Source organism: Pagrus pagrus (genome assembly GCF_965226575.1).
Source record: "Pagrus pagrus genome assembly, chromosome: 24".
NCBI lineage: Eukaryota > Metazoa > Chordata > Actinopteri > Spariformes > Sparidae > Pagrus > Pagrus pagrus.
The window spans coordinates 10,368,357-10,387,422 of NC_140206.1; the positions used below are offsets into that span (position 1 = coordinate 10,368,357).

Genomic DNA, 19,066 nt, shown 5'->3' on the forward strand with positions numbered 1-19,066 from the left:
GTTATAGGATGACATCACCTCCTGATCAGACATTTCTGTTGTAACTTTGTTTTGTCTGTCCCTCAGAGGAGGGGTGGGCGACCCACAACTGTCAGAGGTGCTGCAGGGGCTGCTGGTCACCAGCAGAGGTCACCAGAGATCAATACAGTAGATCACATCTGCTCCAGTTCCTTTTCCCCCCCTAATTTTTCTACTGTAGGAACATTTACACAGTTTTTCCCTTTTTTTTCATGACTTACCATCATAGTTTAAAATACAACATCAGCAGTAAGGATCTGTAAATTACAGATACTGTGAGAAAGAACAAAAGCAAAACTCCCTGATGGAAATCAGTGTCATCAATGCTTCAGCCTCATCCTTTAGCTGATACATGTATAAAATAAATAAATATATATGATTTATATCTATTTTGACACATCCTATAAGCCAATACCCTTTTACATCACTACGTCACCTTGTCCTGAAAAAAAAAAAAAGAAAACCCTCCAGGCATCTTCTGGTTCTCCAGTAACTTATCCGCTGACTGTGCCGCTTTGCAGGCATCAGCCAAAAATCTTCTGTAGTGTACGACTTAGTTGAAGTTTTAGCCAGAACTGGGGTTTAATAAACTACAATATATTGTTGTTTTAAAGGAGCAGTATGTAGGATTCAGTGGCATCTAGTGTTGTGGTTGCAGATTGCATTAAAAGGAAAAAAAGTGTGACGACATTTTATACATTAGACGACATTTGATTCGTTTCCATTTGTGTGATGCACCTGATGATATGCAAAAAAATAATCCTTATGTAAGTCGGTTTCATTTTCCAAGACCAGAGCAACTTAAATCATGAGACTAGCACACAGTTAAGATAAGATGAAACTTTATTTGTGGACATAAAGTGAGAAACGGTGAGAGCATTTGTATTCAATGCGCTGTTATTCAATGAATCCATTAAAAACAGAAACAGTTTTCTATGTGTGTGTGTGTTTGTCTAAAGTTAAAATCATAAACTTTGTACAGTTTTTTGAGTTGTCGACACTGATTCCATCCTCTCCACCCACTGAATGTTACATTTTAAGACCTCAGGAGGCATCATAGAAAATGTTCAGTCGTATTTACACATGTTTTGGGTCATTCTTTGTAATTACGCAGCTTTTTAAAGTGTTTCAAGTCTTTGGAAAGTCTTTCTTCTTCGTGTATCATCCACTGTGTTGCTGCTCCCTCAGGCTGAGACGAGTAATTTGTGGTTCGTCTTGTTCTGCGATCTTTCTCTGCTCGATTTTCGGCATGTTTTCCTCTCCTTCTGACCACAGAGACACCTGAAAAACAAAATACACGTGGATTTAAAGACTGTCTGCATTTTGATAATCCAGATGACGGACAGTTGTATGACTCAAACACATGTGGAATACACAACCAGTAGTTTAAACATTGCTAAAAACAACAATTGCTGGAATAATTCATAAATTAATCAGTTGATTAATCACCTGACAGTCTGACTGATTAATACCTCTACCTAGTGACAGCCTTGGCGACAAGATACGCGAGCTCAGCCATGTTAAGGACCATGCAGATGGAAGAGGCAGTGGCCATGAAAACAGTGAAGATGGTTTTCTCGGTGGGCCTTGAAATGAAACAGTCCACCAGGTTGGGACACGGCCACTGGTCACACTGCACCAGCCGTGGCATCTGGAAACCATCGTATACCACGTAGAGGGCATACCTGGAGACACATATAGATGCTGTATGGAGACAGGCAACATGGTATGAATATATACAAAACCAGCAATGTGATGAACAGGTCTTACATGAAGCCTCCTTCAAACAGCAGCCTGAACACCAGGCTGCAGGCGTACGTCCACCAGAGGGCACCAGCTATCGGGAGTCTCCGTTTCTTCAGAGTCTCCAGCTCTTCATCCTGGCCTCTGTTGCTGAGGAAACCAGCTCTACCAGAACCCTGTCACACAGGACGACGGGTCATGAACAAAACCAGACAAGAGGCGACACTGTCAAGTCATGCCATCACATGATTTGTGAATGTAGTGCAGGAGAAGAGAGGACATAAAGTCACAAGATGAGGCAAGAGATGACAACAAATAAAATAAGACAAGTCAAGACCTGAAATGATGTGACATAGCAAGATAAAACAAGAAGAGAAATGGCCAGGAAGGACATGATATGACACAACACGAGATGACATGACTTGATAAAAAAAGACAAGGTACGGCATGACACGAGAAAACAAGGCGAAACACAACAAGAAATACATGATGTGACATGACAAGACAGGTTACATGCTGGCATTCCGACATCCCAAAATACCGACATCCCAAAATTCCGACATACCGCCATTCCGACATACCGCCATTCCGACTTACCGCTATTCTGACATGTGAACGTTCCGCCAAAGTTTTGTCCCGGCATTCCGACAAGGCTAATACTAACCCGCAACCCGTAGCCCTAACCTTAACCCTTTTAAAAGATGTGTCGGAATGGCAACACGTTTAAAACACGAAAAAATACCGCCATTCCGACCTTAGGAGGAAAAATTTGTCGGAATGGTGGGACGCTTAACTAAAGGTTTAAGTGTTGCCATTCCGACAATAAGGGCCTCATGTTGGAATGGCGGTTACCCCCCGACAAGACATGACAGCTCATGGCACAAAAAGACTGCCACCTGTGGCATGATGAGATAAAGTAAAAGGCGATGTGACCTGACAAAATGAAATTAGGAAATGCATTTCCTGCTGAAAATGCAGTGCGAACGCTGGAATTCCCGATAATAAGATAAGAAAGTAAGATAAGAAAAAATGTGACTTGACAAGATAAAAGAAAATAAGACATGTCGTGGAATGACAGATGAAATAAAACATGATAAGGCATGAAACATGATGTGATAAAACAAGACGTGACTTGACAAGATAAAAAACAAAACAGGATAAGTTGCGATCAATCACGACATGACGAAACAAGATTAGTCAAGAAAAGACATGAAGCATTAAGATATAAAGCAAGACATTGTATGACATGACAACATAAAACAGGGTAAAACGTGCAGAAAAGACATGACAGAACAAGACAAGTCATCACATCACATGAAATAAGACCACCTTGTTTCTCTGCCATGAGGACAACAGACAAATCAAACAGCACACACACCTGTAGGAGCCTCCTCTTATCTCTATGGTTACGATAGGCCACATACATCGCGACCAGCAGCGTTGGTGTGGAGACAAAGACAAGCTGGAGACACCAGAGACGGATGTGGGACACGGGGAAGAACTGATCATAGCAGACGTTTTCACAGCCAGGCTGAAAGACAGAGACGGACACAGGGATTGTTACGACACTGGAAATGTAAGTGTGGTGCTCCAAAATCTACTGGATCCACAGGAAGTCACACAGGTAAAAGACACCTTGATGACATGACATCTTATATATGAGACATGAAAACAGATACATAACCGGCTGGGCGCCCTACCTGCAGTGTGTTACAGGTGAAGTCAGACTGTTCGTCCCCCCAGACGCTCTCAGCAGCCACAACTAGCACCATGACCCGAAAGATAAACAGCACCGAGAGCCAGATTTTACCCAAGCTGGTGGAGTGGCGGTTTGCCCCGACTAGCTGAGTGTACAGAGCGGGCCAAGACATCCTGAGGACACAGTCACAAACATGAGGACACACACGAGAGAGGACGAGAGCGACCGTCAGTGTGAAAGCTGTGTGTTTGTACCAGGTCGGGCTGCTTCCTCTGAACTCCTCATCTGATGGAAACTGAGAAGGAAGGCAGTGGCAACGGATGAAAGCAGAGACAGGCGACGAAACAAAAGAGAAGTTTGAACGAGGAAGAGGATGAAAAGGAATGAAAGTGAGAGGAGGAGGAGAGAAGGCCCAGCGCCAGCATTCATGTGAACCGATGAACCTCTCTGCCCACTGTGGACTGTACTGAACTAAGCCCACTCGACTAAAAAACACACTGAGCGCACTGTACAAACCCACTACTACAGTCACCATTCACATCCAACCACTAATCGAGTTATCGATTATTTAATTGATATGTACTGATATATCGATTACATGTATATATTCATTAAGCTCAATTAATTCCAGTTATAATATGCTTCCTTAAAAGTAAAAAAGTACAAGTTATGATCAATATATTTTTTTGTTTTCCAAAAGTGAGTTATTCTTTTCATTTCAAGAAATCAAGAGGCTGAAAACTTTTCTCACCTCGTGTCTGGAGAGTCAGGTAGTTTGCAGGAAAATAGTCCACATGGTCCTTTCCAGCATGAAAACAAACAGCATCAGCGCACTGTCACATCAGTATATACTGTAGTACACTATGATAAAAATCTAATTAAAATAGATTCAATTCAATTCAATTAAATGGGATCTGGATCTAATATCCTGATCAAAACACAAACCTGCAGCTCCTGATTCCTTTGCATGCAAGAAAAGATGCGCCACCAGCGTAGAGCCAGCCACAACATTATGTGATCGCTTCCTGTGTTGACTTTCAGAATAAAACAAAAAATAATTTTGTTTTGGAGGAAGATGCCACACGAATATGACATAAAGCAGAAATGGGGATAATGTTTAAGGAGAAATGAAGCAAGGAGAAAAAAAACTGTGACGTGATTTTGATTTCATTTGAAATGTCACCACTGCGTACTGTGTTTGTCGCTCTGTGTGGATGTACAGAATACTGATGAGACCGTTTCTGTGAGAGTGAATGATGAAAGCAGTGGAAAATCATTCAATCTAAAACCCATAATGGTGAAAATTAAAGCAGCAAAAGTTATGGTGACTTGATTTTTAGTCCTTACTGCTGACACTCAGCTCCAAAAGGATCTTTCAATTATGCCATGGTACCAATATTAATTCCACATTAAATATATTTACAACCAATATTTCACACCAACTTTAATCAGCAGATATTAAAAGGTCCCCATCTGTTCTTACAGGCTGCCCATGAGGCAAGGAGGTCGGCGGTTTGAAAGAGCAAACTGTAGTGAAAAGGTGTGTGTGTGTGTGTGTGTGTGTGTGTGTGTGTGTGTGTGTATCTGTGTGTGTGTGTGTGTGTGTGTGTGTGTGATCCCTCTGTGACTGTAACAGGACACAGGTAGAGACTTTTCAGATCCAAAGCATCACTTGGCAGCGGTCGGCCTGCAGGACAGTGCAGCTCTGTGTGCTGCTAATGACTGTGACCGATGAGCTTTCCACACTGTTTGCTGAAGAGTGGGAGCAAAAACCAACTTCCTCTGTTTACACTGTGGACGCTCACAGTGAAAGTGAAATGAAACCTTTAGAAAAAGCTGTGACATATTCTGCTTGAGCTACAGAAATGAAAATATTAAGAATCTTGTTTAATGATTATCGTTTTGATGACAAATGTCATGAAGTAAGAGTGGTTTTTGGTGGTTTGTACACTCTGCATGTAACATGACCGTACAGAATGACAGCAGTGATCTCCAGGGACAGGAAACGTCCTGGGTTGACCCAGAGAGGGCGTTAGTGATTCTAATGGAGTCATTAGGGGAATAACAGCGACACTTATTCCTGATGCATATCAATGAATGGATATCAGTGTCAGGGCTGGACTCAAAGAGCCACTGTTCGATCTGTCAGTCAGGACCAGGCTTAAAAAAACAAAAACAAAAACAAAAAAAAGGGGGGAGAAAGGGAAAGGCTGGCGGATTGTTTCAAGCTGTCCATTCTGGTGGTGGTGGTGGTGGTGGTGGTGAGGATGGGGTGGGGATGCTGGGTCACACAAAGTGAATGAGTAGGGAGAAAGAGAGAGAGAGAGGTAAAATAGAGCTGATTGTTAGAGTAGCTCCTGATCAGCCAGCCAGCAGGAGAACAGAGGGAGCCAGTGTCAGGATACACACACAGCCACAGACTGTACAGACACACACTGTACAACACTCACATGCATGTTACCGTCGACACACACACTGTAATGAGTGAGGGGGAAGAGCAGCATGTGACTGAATAGCAGGTCTCGGTTCTGTAGGTGGACTTGGCCGACTGGTCCTGGATCAGCCCCTCTATTCAGATTTCTTCGGTGCTTTACAGTATCGTCTCATTGCTGGGATGTTTCTGCACTGTACTTTGTGATGAAGCTGCGGTGTGCCATGTTTAAAGGGAGGAGCATTTTAAAAGGATTAGGAAATAAATTAAGATGCATGGGAAAGTGCCATCGACCAGACTTCATGCAGTAAAATCACAAGTGATCGCAAAATATGTTGATCTTCAATCGCTTTTTAAAGGATTTAGTCGCTTAAAGTGTGAATTTATGTCCCCATGATAGTGAGGTGGCTTGTTTATTTATTTATCATATGTAAGTAAATAATAATAATAATAAATGTTTTGTCCTATGTAAAAGAAAAGGCTGTGGATAAAGTAATAACTGTCATTTCTTTTCAATTGATAATCTAAATCAATTACTGTGCAGCATTTCAAACGATGCATACTCTATAGTAAGTAGAAATACTACTTAATGTAGAAATACACAGCACACATCAGAAATACATAGTAGAAATACACAGCACACAGTAGAAATACACAGTAGAAATACACAGCACACAACAGACATACATAGTAGAAATACACAGCACACAGTAGAAATACACAGCACGCATCAGAAATACATAGTAGAAATACACAGCACACAGTAGAAATACACAGTAGAAATACACAGCACACATCAGACATACATAGTAGAAATACACAGCACACAGTAGAAATACACAGCACGCATCAGAAATACATAGTAGAAATACACAGCACACAGTAGAAATACACAGTAGAAATACACAGCACACATCAGACATACATAGTAGAAATACACAGCACACAGTAGAAATACACAGCACGCATCAGAAATACATAGTAGGAATACACAGCACACAGTAGAAATACACATCATAAATGCACAGTAGAAATACATAGTAGAAATACACAGCACACAGTAGAAATATACAGTTGAAATACACATCACACAGTAGAAATAGACATCAGAAATACACAGTAGACATACACAGCACACAGTAGAAATACACATCAGAAATACACAGTAGACATACACAGCACACAGTAGAAATACACATCAGAAATACACAGTAGAAATACACAGTTCACAGTAGAAATACACATCGGAAATACACAGTAGAAATACACATCAGGAATACACAGTAGAAATACACAGTTCACAGTAGAAATACACATCAGAAATACACAGTAGAAATACACCGTTCACAGTAGAAATACACATCAGAAATACACAGTAGAAATACACAGTAGAAATACACATCATAAATGCACAGTAGAAATACACAGTAGAAATACACCGCACACAGTAGAAATACGCAGTTGAAATACACAGCACACAGTAAAAATACACAGCTGAAATACACAGTAAAAATACACATCATAAATGCACAGTAGAAATACATAGTAGAAATACACAGCACACAGTATAAGTATACAGTTGAAATACACAGCACACAGTAGAAATACACAGTAGAAATACACAGCACGCAGTAGAATACACAACACACATCAGAAATACATAGTAGGAATACACAGCACACAGTAGAAATACTCAGTAGAAATACACATCATAAATGCACAGTAGAAATACATAGTAGAAATACACAGCATACAGTAGAAATATACAGTTGAAATACACAGCACACAGTAGAAATACACATCAGAAATACGCAGTCGACATACACAGCACACAGTAGAAATACACAGTAGAAATACACATCAGAAATACACAGTAGAAATACACAGTTCACAGTAGAAATACACATCAGAAATACACAGTAGAAATATACATCAGGAATACACAGTAGAAATACACAATAGAAATACACAGCACACAGTAGAAATACACAGTAGAAATACACAGTAGAAATACACATCAGAAATACACAGTAGAAATACACATCAGAAATACACAGTAGAAATATACATCAGGAATACACAGTAGAAATACACAATAGAAATACACAGCACACAGTAGAAATACACAGTAGAAATACACATCAGAAATACACAGTAGAAATACACAGTAGACAGTAGAAATACACAGCTGAAATATACAGTAGAAATACACATCAGAAATACACATTAGAAATACACATCAGAAATACACAGTAGAAATACACAGTAGAAATACACATCACAAATGAACAGTAGAAATACACAGTAGAAATACACATCAGGAATACACAGTAGAAATACACATCAGAAATACACAGTAGAAATACACAATAGAAATACACAGCACACAGTAGAAATACACATCAGAAATACACAGTAGAAATACACAGTACACAGTAGAAATACACAGCTGAAATATACAGTAGAAATACACATCAGAAATACACAATAGAAATACACAGCACACAGTAGAAATACACAGTAGAAATACACATCAGAAATACACAGTAGAAATACACAGTAGAAATACACATCATAAATGCACAGTAGAAATACACAGTAGAAATACACATCAGGAATACACAGTAGAAATACACATCAGAAATACACAGTAGAAATACACAATAGAAATACACAGCACACAGTAGAAATACACAGTAGAAATACACATCAGAAATACACAGTAGAAATACACAGTAGAAATACACAGCTGAAATATACAGTAGAAATACACATCAGAAATACACATCATAAATGCACAGTAGAAATACACAGTAGAAATACACATCAGAAATACACAGTAGAAATATACATCAGGAATACACAGTAGAAATACACAATAGAAATACACAGCACACAGTAGAAATACACAGTAGAAATACACATCAGAAATACACAGTAGAAATACACAGTAGACAGTAGAAATACACAGCTGAAATATACAGTAGAAATACACATCAGAAATACACATTAGAAATACACATCAGAAATACACAGTAGAAATACACATCAGAAATACACATCATAAATGCACAGTAGAAATACACAGTAGAAATACACATCAGGAATACACAGTAGAAATACACATCAGAAATACACAGTAGAAATACACAATAGAAATACACAGCACACAGTAGAAATACACAGTAGAAATACACATCAGAAATACACAGTAGAAATACACAGTACACAGTAGAAATACACAGCTGAAATATACAGTAGAAATACACATCAGAAATACACAATAGAAATACACAGCACACAGTAGAAATACACAGTAGAAATACACATCAGAAATACACAGTAGAAATACACAGTAGAAATACACATCATAAATGCACAGTAGAAATACACAGTAGAAATACACATCAGGAATACACAGTAGAAATACACATCAGAAATACACAGTAGAAATACACAATAGAAATACACAGCACACAGTAGAAATACACAGTAGAAATACACATCAGAAATACACAGTAGAAATACACAGTAGAAATACACAGCTGAAATATACAGTAGAAATACACATCAGAAATACACATCATAAATGCACAGTAGAAATACACAGTAGAAATACACATCAGAAATACACAGTAGAAATACACACCAGGAATACACAGTAGAAATACACAATAGAAATACACAGCACACAGTAGAAATACACAGTAGAAATACACACCAGGAATACACAGTAGAAATACACAATAGAAATACACAGCACACAGTAGAAATACACAGTAGAAATACACAGTAGAAATACACAGTACACAGTAGAAATACACAGCTGAAATATACAGTAGAAATACACATCAGAAATACACATTAGAAATACACAGTAGAAATACACATCATAAATGCACAGTAGAAATACACAGTAGAAATACACATCAGGAAGACACAGTAGAAATACACATCAGAAATACACAGTAGAAATACACAGTAGAAATACACATCATAAATGCACAGTAGAAATACACAGTAGAAATACACATCAGGAATACACAGTAGAAATACACAATAGAAATACACAGCACACAGTAGAAATACACAGTAGAAATACACATCAGAAATACACAGTAGAAATACACAGTACACAGTAGAAATACACAGTAGAAATACACATCATAAATGCACAGTAGAAATACACAGTAGAAATACACATCAGGAATACACAGTAGAAATACACATCAGAAATACACAGTAGAAATACACAGTAGAAATACACATCATAAATGCACAGTAGAAATACACAGTAGAAATACACATCAGGAATACACAGTAGAAATACACATCAGAAATACACAGTAGAAATACACAATAGAAATACACAGCACACAGTAGAAATACACAGTACACAGTAGAAATACACAGCTGAAATATGCAGTAGAAATACACATCAGAAATACACATTAGAAATACACATCAGAAATACACAGTAGAAATACACATCAGAAATACACATTAGAAATACACATCAGAAATACACAGTAGAAATACACATTAGAAATACACATCAGAAATACACAGTAGAAATACACAATCGAAATACACAGCACAAAGTAGAAATATACAGTACACGGTAGAAATACACAGTAGAAATACAAAGTAGAAATACACAGCACACAGCAGAAATACACAGTACACAGTAGAAATACACAACTGAAATACACAATAGAAATACACAGTAGAAATACACAGTACACAGGAGAAATACACAGTTTAAATACACAGCACACAGCAGAAATACACAGTACACAGTAGAAATACACAACTGAAATGCACAGTAGAAATACACAGTAGAAATACACATCAGGAATACACAGTAGAAATACACATCAGAAATACACAGTAGAAATACACAATAGAAATACACAGCACACAGTAGAAATACACATCAGAAATACACAGTAGAAATACACAGTAGAAATACACATCATAAATGCACAGTAGAAATACACAGTAGAAATACACATCAGGAATACACAGTAGAAATACACATCAGAAATACACAGTAGAAATACACAATAGAAATACACAGCACACAGTAGAAATACACAGTAGAAATACACATCAGAAATACACAGTAGAAATACACAGTACACAGTAGAAATACACAGCTGAAATATACAGTAGAAATACACATCAGAAATACACATTAGAAATACACATCAGAAATACACAGTAGAAATACACATCAGAAATACACATTAGAAATACACATCAGAAATACACAGTAGAAATACACATTAGAAATACACATCAGAAATACACAGTAGAAATACACAATCGAAATACACAGCACAAAGTAGAAATATACAGTACACGGTAGAAATACACAGTAGAAATACAAAGTAGAAATACACAGCACACAGCAGAAATACACAGTACACAGTAGAAATACACAACTGAAATACACAATAGAAATACACAGTAGAAATACACAGTACACAGGAGAAATACACAGTTGAAATACACAGCACACAGCAGAAATACACAGTACACAGTAGAAATACACAACTGAAATGCACAGTAGAAATACACAGTAGAAATACACATCAGGAATACACAGTAGAAATACACATCAGAAATACACAGTAGAAATACACAATAGAAATACACAGCACACAGTAGAAATACACATCAGAAATACACAGTAGAAATACACAGTAGAAATACACATCATAAATGCACAGTAGAAATACACAGTAGAAATACACATCAGGAATACACAGTAGAAATACACATCAGAAATACACAGTAGAAATACACAATAGAAATACACAGCACACAGTAGAAATACACAGTAGAAATACACATCAGAAATACACAGTAGAAATACACAGTACACAGTAGAAATACACAGCTGAAATATACAGTAGAAATACACATCAGAAATACACATTAGAAATACACATCAGAAATACACAGTAGAAATACACATCAGAAATACACATTAGAAATACACATCAGAAATACACAGTAGAAATACACATTAGAAATACACATCAGAAATACACAGTAGAAATACACAATCGAAATACACAGCAAAAAGTAGAAATATACAGTACACAGTAGAAATACACAGTAGAAATACACAGTAGAAATACACAGCACACAGCAGAAATACACAGTACACAGTAGAAATACACAACTGAAATACACAGTAGAAATACACAATAGAAATACACAGCACACAGTAGAAATACACAGTAGAAATACACATCAGAAATACACAGTAGAAATACACAGTACACAGTAGAAATACACAGCTGAAATATACAGTAGAAATACACATCAGAAATACACATTAGAAATACACAGTAGAAATACACATCATAAATGCACAGTAGAAATACACAGTAGAAATACACATCAGGAATACACAGTAGAAATACACATCAGAAATACACAGTAGAAATACACAGTAGAAATACACATCATAAATGCACAGTAGAAATACACAGTAGAAATACACATCAGGAATACACAGTAGAAATACACAGTAGAAATACACAATAGAAATACACAGCACACAGTAGAAATACACATCAGAAATACACAGTAGAAATACACAGTACACAGTAGAAATACACAGCTGAAATATACAGTAGAAATACACATCAGAAATACACATTAGAAATACACATCAGAAATACACAGTAGAAATACACATCAGAAATACACATTAGAAATACACATCAGAAATACACAGTAGAAATACACATTAGAAATACACATCAGAAATACACAGTAGAAATACACAATCGAAATACACAGCACAAAGTAGAAATATACAGTACACGGTAGAAATACACAGTAGAAATACAAAGTAGAAATACACAGCACACAGCAGAAATACACAGTACACAGTAGAAATACACAACTGAAATACACAATAGAAATACACAGTAGAAATACACAGTACACAGGAGAAATACACAGTTGAAATACACAGCACACAGCAGAAATACACAGTACACAGTAGAAATACACAACTGAAATGCACAGTAGAAATACACATCATAAATGCACAGTAGAAATACACAGTAGAAATACACATCAGGAATACACAGTAGAAATACACATCAGAAATACACAGTAGAAATACACAATAGAAATACACAGCACACAGTAGAAATACACAGTAGAAATACACATCAGAAATACACAGTAGAAATACACAGCACACAGTAGAAATACACAGCTGAAATATACAGTAGAAATACACATCAGAAATACACATTAGAAATACACATCAGAAATACACAGTAGAAATACACATCAGAAATACACATTAGAAATACACATCAGAAATACACAGTAGAAATACACATTAGAAATACACATCAGAAATACACAGTAGAAATACACAATCGAAATACACAGCACAAAGTAGAAATATACAGTACACAGTAGAAATACACAGTAGAAATACACAGTAGAAATACACAGCACACAGCAGAAATACACAGTACACAGTAGAAATACACAACTGAAATACACAATAGAAATACACAGTAGAAATACACAGCACACAGTAGAAATACAGTGATTGATATTGATATTACTATTATTATTATTATTATTATTATTATTATTATTATTATTATTATTGCATATTCTGAACTTTGAGTGGGAGCAGCTGTAACACAAACAATCTCCCCTCGGGATAATAAAGTATTTCTGATTCTGATTCTGAGTCTGATACTCTCTCCTAACCAGCAGGGGGCGACACTGACGTCACTGGCTGCTAAATTCAGCCGCTTAAACTTCACCGGAAACGGAAACAGCCCCGGTCTCATTCGTTGCTACAGCAGCTCGAGAAATATCGAAGCAAGGTGGCAGAAAAATACTCAACTGGGTCCATATATCGGTGAAAAATAAAAATGGCCCTCGAGTCGCGGATTACACAGGAAGAAATCAAGAAGGAGCCAGAGAAGCCCATTGACCGAGAGAAGGTGAGGTTGTTTACCTTATGAGCTCGAGCGTAAGCTAGCTCCGCTCTGCTAGCCTTAAATGCTAACTTAACAGTGAGGAGACCGGATGATTTATGAGGTGGACAAACTCCAACACACTGAGAACATAGTTAGAAAGCCATTTCTTCGTTAGTTTCTCAAGTTGCGTGATGCTCTACATAAGAAGTTAATGTAAATGAAAGGAAATTGATTGGGTAAGTTAGCAACTTCTGCAGCGTGCTAGCGTGCAAGCTAATGGCTCCATAGATACTAATGGATGTGTATTCGTCACCTATAAAAAGATAAAGACGTCTTGTAGATTATGTTGCTTGACTTCAGACTTTGGTATTAATGTTTGACCAAACGTCGGCCTCGTGGACTGGGAAAAATGTCATTAAAACAATGCGTGTGATGAAATTTTAATGTTTTAATGGTCAAACAACACCCAGTTTAGCAATATAAATTACTGTAGACGGCTTAGTAGTCTGGCAAATGCTACTTCTTTGCGTTTTGCACCCCATATTTCCAGTGGCACAGGTCAGGTATTTCAGGTGTGTCTAACATTATGGCCACCTCCACTCATTTGGGGTGTACAGTGTATTGGAGCTAAAAATGTCGAGTTGTAGTCACTTGAAGTGGCCACTAGAGGGCAGTAAAGGTCCGAAACTCCACCACTGTGAAGGTAGACGCAATAGCTTACCTTATCATTCAGAGCAAACTTTGAAAATTAATAAATATGTACCCTGAGTATGAGTGTACATGAATGAGTGTAATGGGTTCAAATCCAGGAGGTCATGCTGAATATTTCAACAACACATTCATGTTCATCAACAGCAGTCTATTACATTTTATAACTTCTTGTGATTGTATTTTGTGTTGCACAGTCAGCCATTCTGCACACTTTACTTTGTCTAATACTCTTGTGTAATGCTTCCAGACCTGCCCCCTTCTGCTGCGAGTGTTCACCACCAACAGTGGCAGACACCACCGACCAGATGAGTTTGCCCGTGGCAACGTTCCCTCTAGCGAACTGCAAATATACACATGGTAAGACCAAGTACATCTTACTGTATTTCTCCGTTGTTGTATGTGTCAAAGGAGCATTTGCCAGAGATTGCAGTTGAGTTTGTAAGACGCCTTATTCAGTTAGTGTTTGGAGAAGGTGTCTGATTCTCTGAGCTCTTTTTAAGGATGGATGCTACACTGAAGGAGCTGACCAGCCTGGTGAAGGAAGTTTATCCAGAGGCTCGGAAAAAGGGGACCCACTTCAGTTTTAACATTGTCTACCCTGATCCCAGAGGGAAAGTGTACAGGTTGGTATCACTCCAGAAGGAGCAGTCCACTTGCTAACTGGTGTGGTGAATTTGAGCCCACTGTATATTGAAATATGTTCCTGTCCTCCTTCTCAGGTTGAAGGATATTGGCAGTACTGTGTCTGGCAGGAAGGGCACGGATGACTCCATGACGTTGCAGTCTCAGCGCTTCCAGATCGGAGATTATCTGGATATAGCTATCACGCCGCCCAACAGAGCCCCACCCCTTACACGCATGAGGCCCTTCTGAACTTGCACATGCATTAACACACGTACCGACATGCATACATAAACCCACACACATCAACCTGAAGAGTTTTTTTTCTTTATTTTTTTTTGCCTTTGCATCATCTTGGATGGTTTTTGCCTCGTTTTCTAAAATGTTTCGTGTAATAAAGTTGTCATTTTCAACAAACCTTCTGCCTTTTTCTGTGTCACATACTATGAGAAGGTAACGGGAATTAAATGTTGAATTTGTGGATGTTTTTGAGCACAGGAAGGTTTATTATGTAGACACCCACCATTTTGTCTGACAAGGTGTCCCAGTCCCATATCTATTTGGAGTCAGAATGCTTAGTGGCCTCTCGGTGTGGTTTCAAATTAATGGAAACAACTAATACAGTAAATTGTAACGGTTCTGGGAATCTTGGGAGCTGGTTGTAAAACATTTTCATTTAGATTTTTTAAATTACGGTTGACTTCCAAAACTGAAATGACCTAAATGCAACTCAAAACTGCTGGAGTTTTTGCGCATAAGAAAATATTCTAAATCAAAATCTGTGCTTTTGAGTACTTGGAGAACAGAAAACACCTGATATCTATCAAAAAATCATAGGGTAAAGGCCAGATATAAAAAAAAATGCTATACAGACAGTTTAGGTGGTCAGTAAGTAGTTTTATTTTGATAGTATAAACAGGAAATCGTAGACTCTCCGGCAGCGCATGCGCAATACCACATACTGACAGCTAGCAGAATACACAGCCAAGTTAGCATACTGTTAGCTGCAGATTGCGGTGATTTATACACAAAACAGACGTAGAAATGTTTCGGAGAAAACTGACAGCACTAGATTATCACAACCCCGATGCATTTGACTGCACAGGTGAGAAAAAACTCTTCAAAGACCGCTTGACGTTGGTTAACTGAGTTAAACGTGGAGCCGGCTAACGTGTATGCGTGTAGAATGTCTGTCACTGGAGACAACGACATACCAAACTCTGAATATAAAATAGTCGTTTTATGATACTTTTGGGCTTAAAAACCTATACGTTTGTTAGAAGGTAGCACACAACATTGTACAACCTCTTAGTATACTTCACTTTTATTCGGCTTAACTAATTTTAAAATTCACTATACAGTTGAAAGAAAACGCTCAGTTTTACCCATGAAATTAGTGCTACATCCCAACTTTAAAGCGAGCAATTTAGCAACATTCTGAAAAAGGACATTTTATGTGAATATGACCACTCAGATTTTGGGCTTATTGCTAGACTGTAATCTTTAATATAACACTGTCAAAGTTGTGCCTTTAGCAGTGCTAGCTACCCATTTGCGTCCTGTGATAACTAGCTATTTAGCAGACATTATTGAGGCTGAGATCTAGTCGTTGATTTATCCAGCTGCTTCTTATTTACGACGCTACATTACAACATGTAGCTGCTGAGATGTTGCCATGTGTCCATTGATTTGCTGATGTGTCTCTGTCTGTCCTCTCTGCCCAGATGAGACTCAATTTAGGAACTGCGTTGTGTGGCTAGAGGACCAGAAGATTAGACATTATAAAATTGAGGACAGAGGAAACCTGAGGAACATCCCCAGCTCAGACTGGCCCAAAGCCTACCAGAAGGTGAGACCAGACCACCATCATACTGCCAGTCACTGAGAAATCTGGACCTTACAGAAAACACCACCTTAAAGCTGAATGAATGGGTGTACAAGTATATGTGTTTGAGTGTCCTTTTCCTGTGTGCAGTACTTGCAGGACGTGAACTGTCCATTTGGAGTTCAGGAGAGGCAGGAGGCGTTGGACTGGTTACTGGGCCTGTCTGTACGATATGAATATGGAGATAATGGTAGGATATCAGTATGTTGTTTAAGATGACGTCAGTGAAAGTACAACTCTGGATCAAGTGACTGCTGAGCAAAGCTGATAATCTCTATACAAACAATATGGCTATAATAGATGCAATTCATGCTCTGCCACGATGGTGTAATACTGACGATGACCAGTAGATGGAGACATTATAAAAGGAATAATGTTTTCTAATGATGCCAACTCACCAGACCGCCTTTTACAGACACAAAAAAGGGTAGAAGTAGAATATTCACATGACATGCTAATATTCAATGCACATGACGGTGTGTTTTGTGTCTTTCCTCAGTGGACAAGTATAAGAACTGTGAGCCGCTGGCAGCCGCCAGCAGCAAAGCAGCCGACCCTCTCATCCACCTCGATGGTAAGTAGATACGCTACTCTGCTCCTCTGCCTATCCATGCACTTTGATCACTTTGTTTCAGGTGAAAGATTAAATCATCCTTCGTTTGTGTTTTGCAGTTAATTCTCCAGATTTCAAAGCAGGAGTGATGGCTCTGGCCAACATCCTCAAGATACAGCGGCACGACGACTACCTGGTTATGCTCAAGGTGGAACTGAGCTCATACACTCTTTGCTTTAAGATTTCTGTACTCGCGTGACAAATTTTGATTTTGTGTCTCAGATTCATGACTCTGGCTCACTAAACTTCAGATTTATACCTATTTATATCAACAGTATATACTTGTTAAATAGAAAATTGTCATATCAATCCGTTTGTCTTTGTCTTCGTGCTGCTGTCAGGCCATTCGTATTCTGATCCAGGAGAGACTTTCTCAAGAAGCCATTGCTAAAACCAGCCAGAATAAAGAGGTACTGTACACTGAAGATGCACATATTTTGTATCAGACTTGAATGCTTTGTTTCCACTGCATAGCGTGGCTCGGCTCAGCTCTACTCACTTGTGACACGCACTGTATATGTGCTTATTTCCAGGGTATCCCAGTAGCTTTAGACAAGCACATCTTGGGTTTCGACACTGGAGGTGAGTGCTGCTTTTTCTTATTATTATTTTTAAAAGAAGACGATGTCAGGCAGAGGTCCCCAACCTTTTAGGACATGTGAAGCGTAAACACATGTATCCAATAAAACTTCATGGCCCAAAAAGTAAAATACTTTTCTTCTCAGACGCAACTCTGAACGAAGCAGCCCAGATCCTCCGCCTGCTGCACATCGAGGAGCTGAGGGAGCTCCAGACAAAGATCAACGAGGCCATCGTCGCCGTTCAAGCCATCATCGCCGACCCCAAGACAGACCACAGGCTGGGCAAGGTCGGCAGATGAGAGTGAGGATGAAGAGGGACGCTGGAGGAAGGAGGGACGGACTGAACCACGGGGGTTTTAATTTGATTTTGAGAGGAGAAGTCTTTCATCGTTTGAATTGGACATAAATGAGTTTGTATTTTTCCTTTGATGCACGAGATCAGACTGTTCGGATTGGGAATTTTCCTAGAGTTGAGAAAATGCCAAGTCTTCACATGTTGTCTTTCATTTTTGGTATACATGTTTCGATAAATACGCATCAAAACACACGTTGTTATAGATGCTGAAGAGTTTAAAAACTAATTTCTTCAGAGACTTCGGTTTAAGCCTTTGATAACCTCCAGAAACCACAGAGAAGCTGCCGAAATATTCAAACCGGCGATTATATTTGTGTCTTACGGAGAAAACCTTTTTTTGCAGGTGGAGGAAAAGCTTATTTTGAAATGGTTTACATAGACGCTGTGTGGGAAAATATAAATACAGCTGAACAGAGTTTGTCTTCTGTGCTTC

The 19,066-nt window shown here is 38.4% G+C and overlaps 3 protein-coding genes across 4 annotated transcripts; 2 read left to right on the forward strand and 1 right to left on the reverse strand.

Annotated features, from left to right (window-relative positions):
* Positions 1 to 881: 881 nt before the first annotated feature.
* On the reverse strand, positions 882 to 4,413 carry LOC311253200 (gap junction beta-6 protein-like). Of its 2 annotated transcripts, XM_084346985.1 has the most exons (7): positions 4,406 to 4,413; positions 4,212 to 4,260; positions 3,462 to 3,633; positions 3,140 to 3,292; positions 1,789 to 1,937; positions 1,497 to 1,703; positions 882 to 1,299 (listed from the first exon to the last, which is right to left on the reverse strand). In XM_084346985.1, exons 3-7 carry the CDS (start codon positions 3,630 to 3,632, stop codon positions 1,203 to 1,205), a joined length of 777 nt encoding a protein of 258 aa, XP_084203111.1. In that variant the 5' UTR covers position 3,633; positions 4,212 to 4,260; positions 4,406 to 4,413; the 3' UTR covers positions 882 to 1,202. The 2 variants fall into 2 exon arrangements, with proteins under 2 accessions (XP_084203111.1, XP_084203112.1); XM_084346986.1 differs by lacking the exon at positions 4,406 to 4,413 and having other exon boundaries at positions 1,214 to 1,299; positions 1,468 to 1,703; positions 4,212 to 4,338.
* A 9,292-nt stretch (positions 4,414 to 13,705) lies between these two features.
* On the forward strand, positions 13,706 to 15,616 carry sap18 (Sin3A-associated protein). Its single transcript, XM_084347614.1, has 4 exons — positions 13,706 to 13,891; positions 14,826 to 14,935; positions 15,079 to 15,201; positions 15,298 to 15,616. Exons 1-4 carry the CDS (start codon positions 13,820 to 13,822, stop codon positions 15,449 to 15,451), a joined length of 459 nt encoding a protein of 152 aa, XP_084203740.1. The 5' UTR covers positions 13,706 to 13,819; the 3' UTR covers positions 15,452 to 15,616.
* Positions 15,617 to 16,133: 517 nt separating this feature from the next.
* rtraf (RNA transcription, translation and transport factor) lies at positions 16,134 to 19,048 on the forward strand. The gene is made up of 8 exons (XM_084347613.1): positions 16,134 to 16,304; positions 16,924 to 17,048; positions 17,175 to 17,274; positions 17,584 to 17,658; positions 17,757 to 17,845; positions 18,039 to 18,107; positions 18,231 to 18,279; positions 18,423 to 19,048. The coding sequence occupies exons 1-8, from the start codon at positions 16,244 to 16,246 to the stop codon at positions 18,575 to 18,577; spliced, it is 723 nt and encodes a 240-aa protein (XP_084203739.1). The 5' UTR covers positions 16,134 to 16,243; the 3' UTR covers positions 18,578 to 19,048.
* Positions 19,049 to 19,066: the final 18 nt, after the last annotated feature.

Excerpts from the sequence above, each read along its gene's own strand:
- LOC311253200 (XM_084346985.1), bottom strand. The coding sequence starts at position 3,632 with ATGTCTTGGCCCGCTCTGTACACTCAGCTAGTCGGGGCAAACCGCCAC. Across the intron at positions 3,293-3,461 it reads TCACCTGTAACACACTGCAG|CCTGGCTGTGAAAACGTCTG; the intron begins GTAGGGCGCCCA and ends TCTGTCTTTCAG. Across the intron at positions 1,704-1,788 it reads CTGTTTGAAGGAGGCTTCAT|GTATGCCCTCTACGTGGTAT; the intron begins GTAAGACCTGTT and ends ATGTGTCTCCAG.
- sap18 (XM_084347614.1), top strand. The coding sequence starts at position 13,820 with ATGGCCCTCGAGTCGCGGATTACACAGGAAGAAATCAAGAAGGAGCCA. Across the intron at positions 14,936-15,078 it reads GAACTGCAAATATACACATG|GATGGATGCTACACTGAAGG; the intron begins GTAAGACCAAGT and ends GCTCTTTTTAAG. Across the intron at positions 15,202-15,297 it reads CCCAGAGGGAAAGTGTACAG|GTTGAAGGATATTGGCAGTA; the intron begins GTTGGTATCACT and ends CCTCCTTCTCAG.
- rtraf (XM_084347613.1), top strand. The coding sequence starts at position 16,244 with ATGTTTCGGAGAAAACTGACAGCACTAGATTATCACAACCCCGATGCA. Across the intron at positions 17,049-17,174 it reads GGCCCAAAGCCTACCAGAAG|TACTTGCAGGACGTGAACTG; the intron begins GTGAGACCAGAC and ends TCCTGTGTGCAG. Across the intron at positions 17,846-18,038 it reads ACTACCTGGTTATGCTCAAG|GCCATTCGTATTCTGATCCA; the intron begins GTGGAACTGAGC and ends TGCTGCTGTCAG.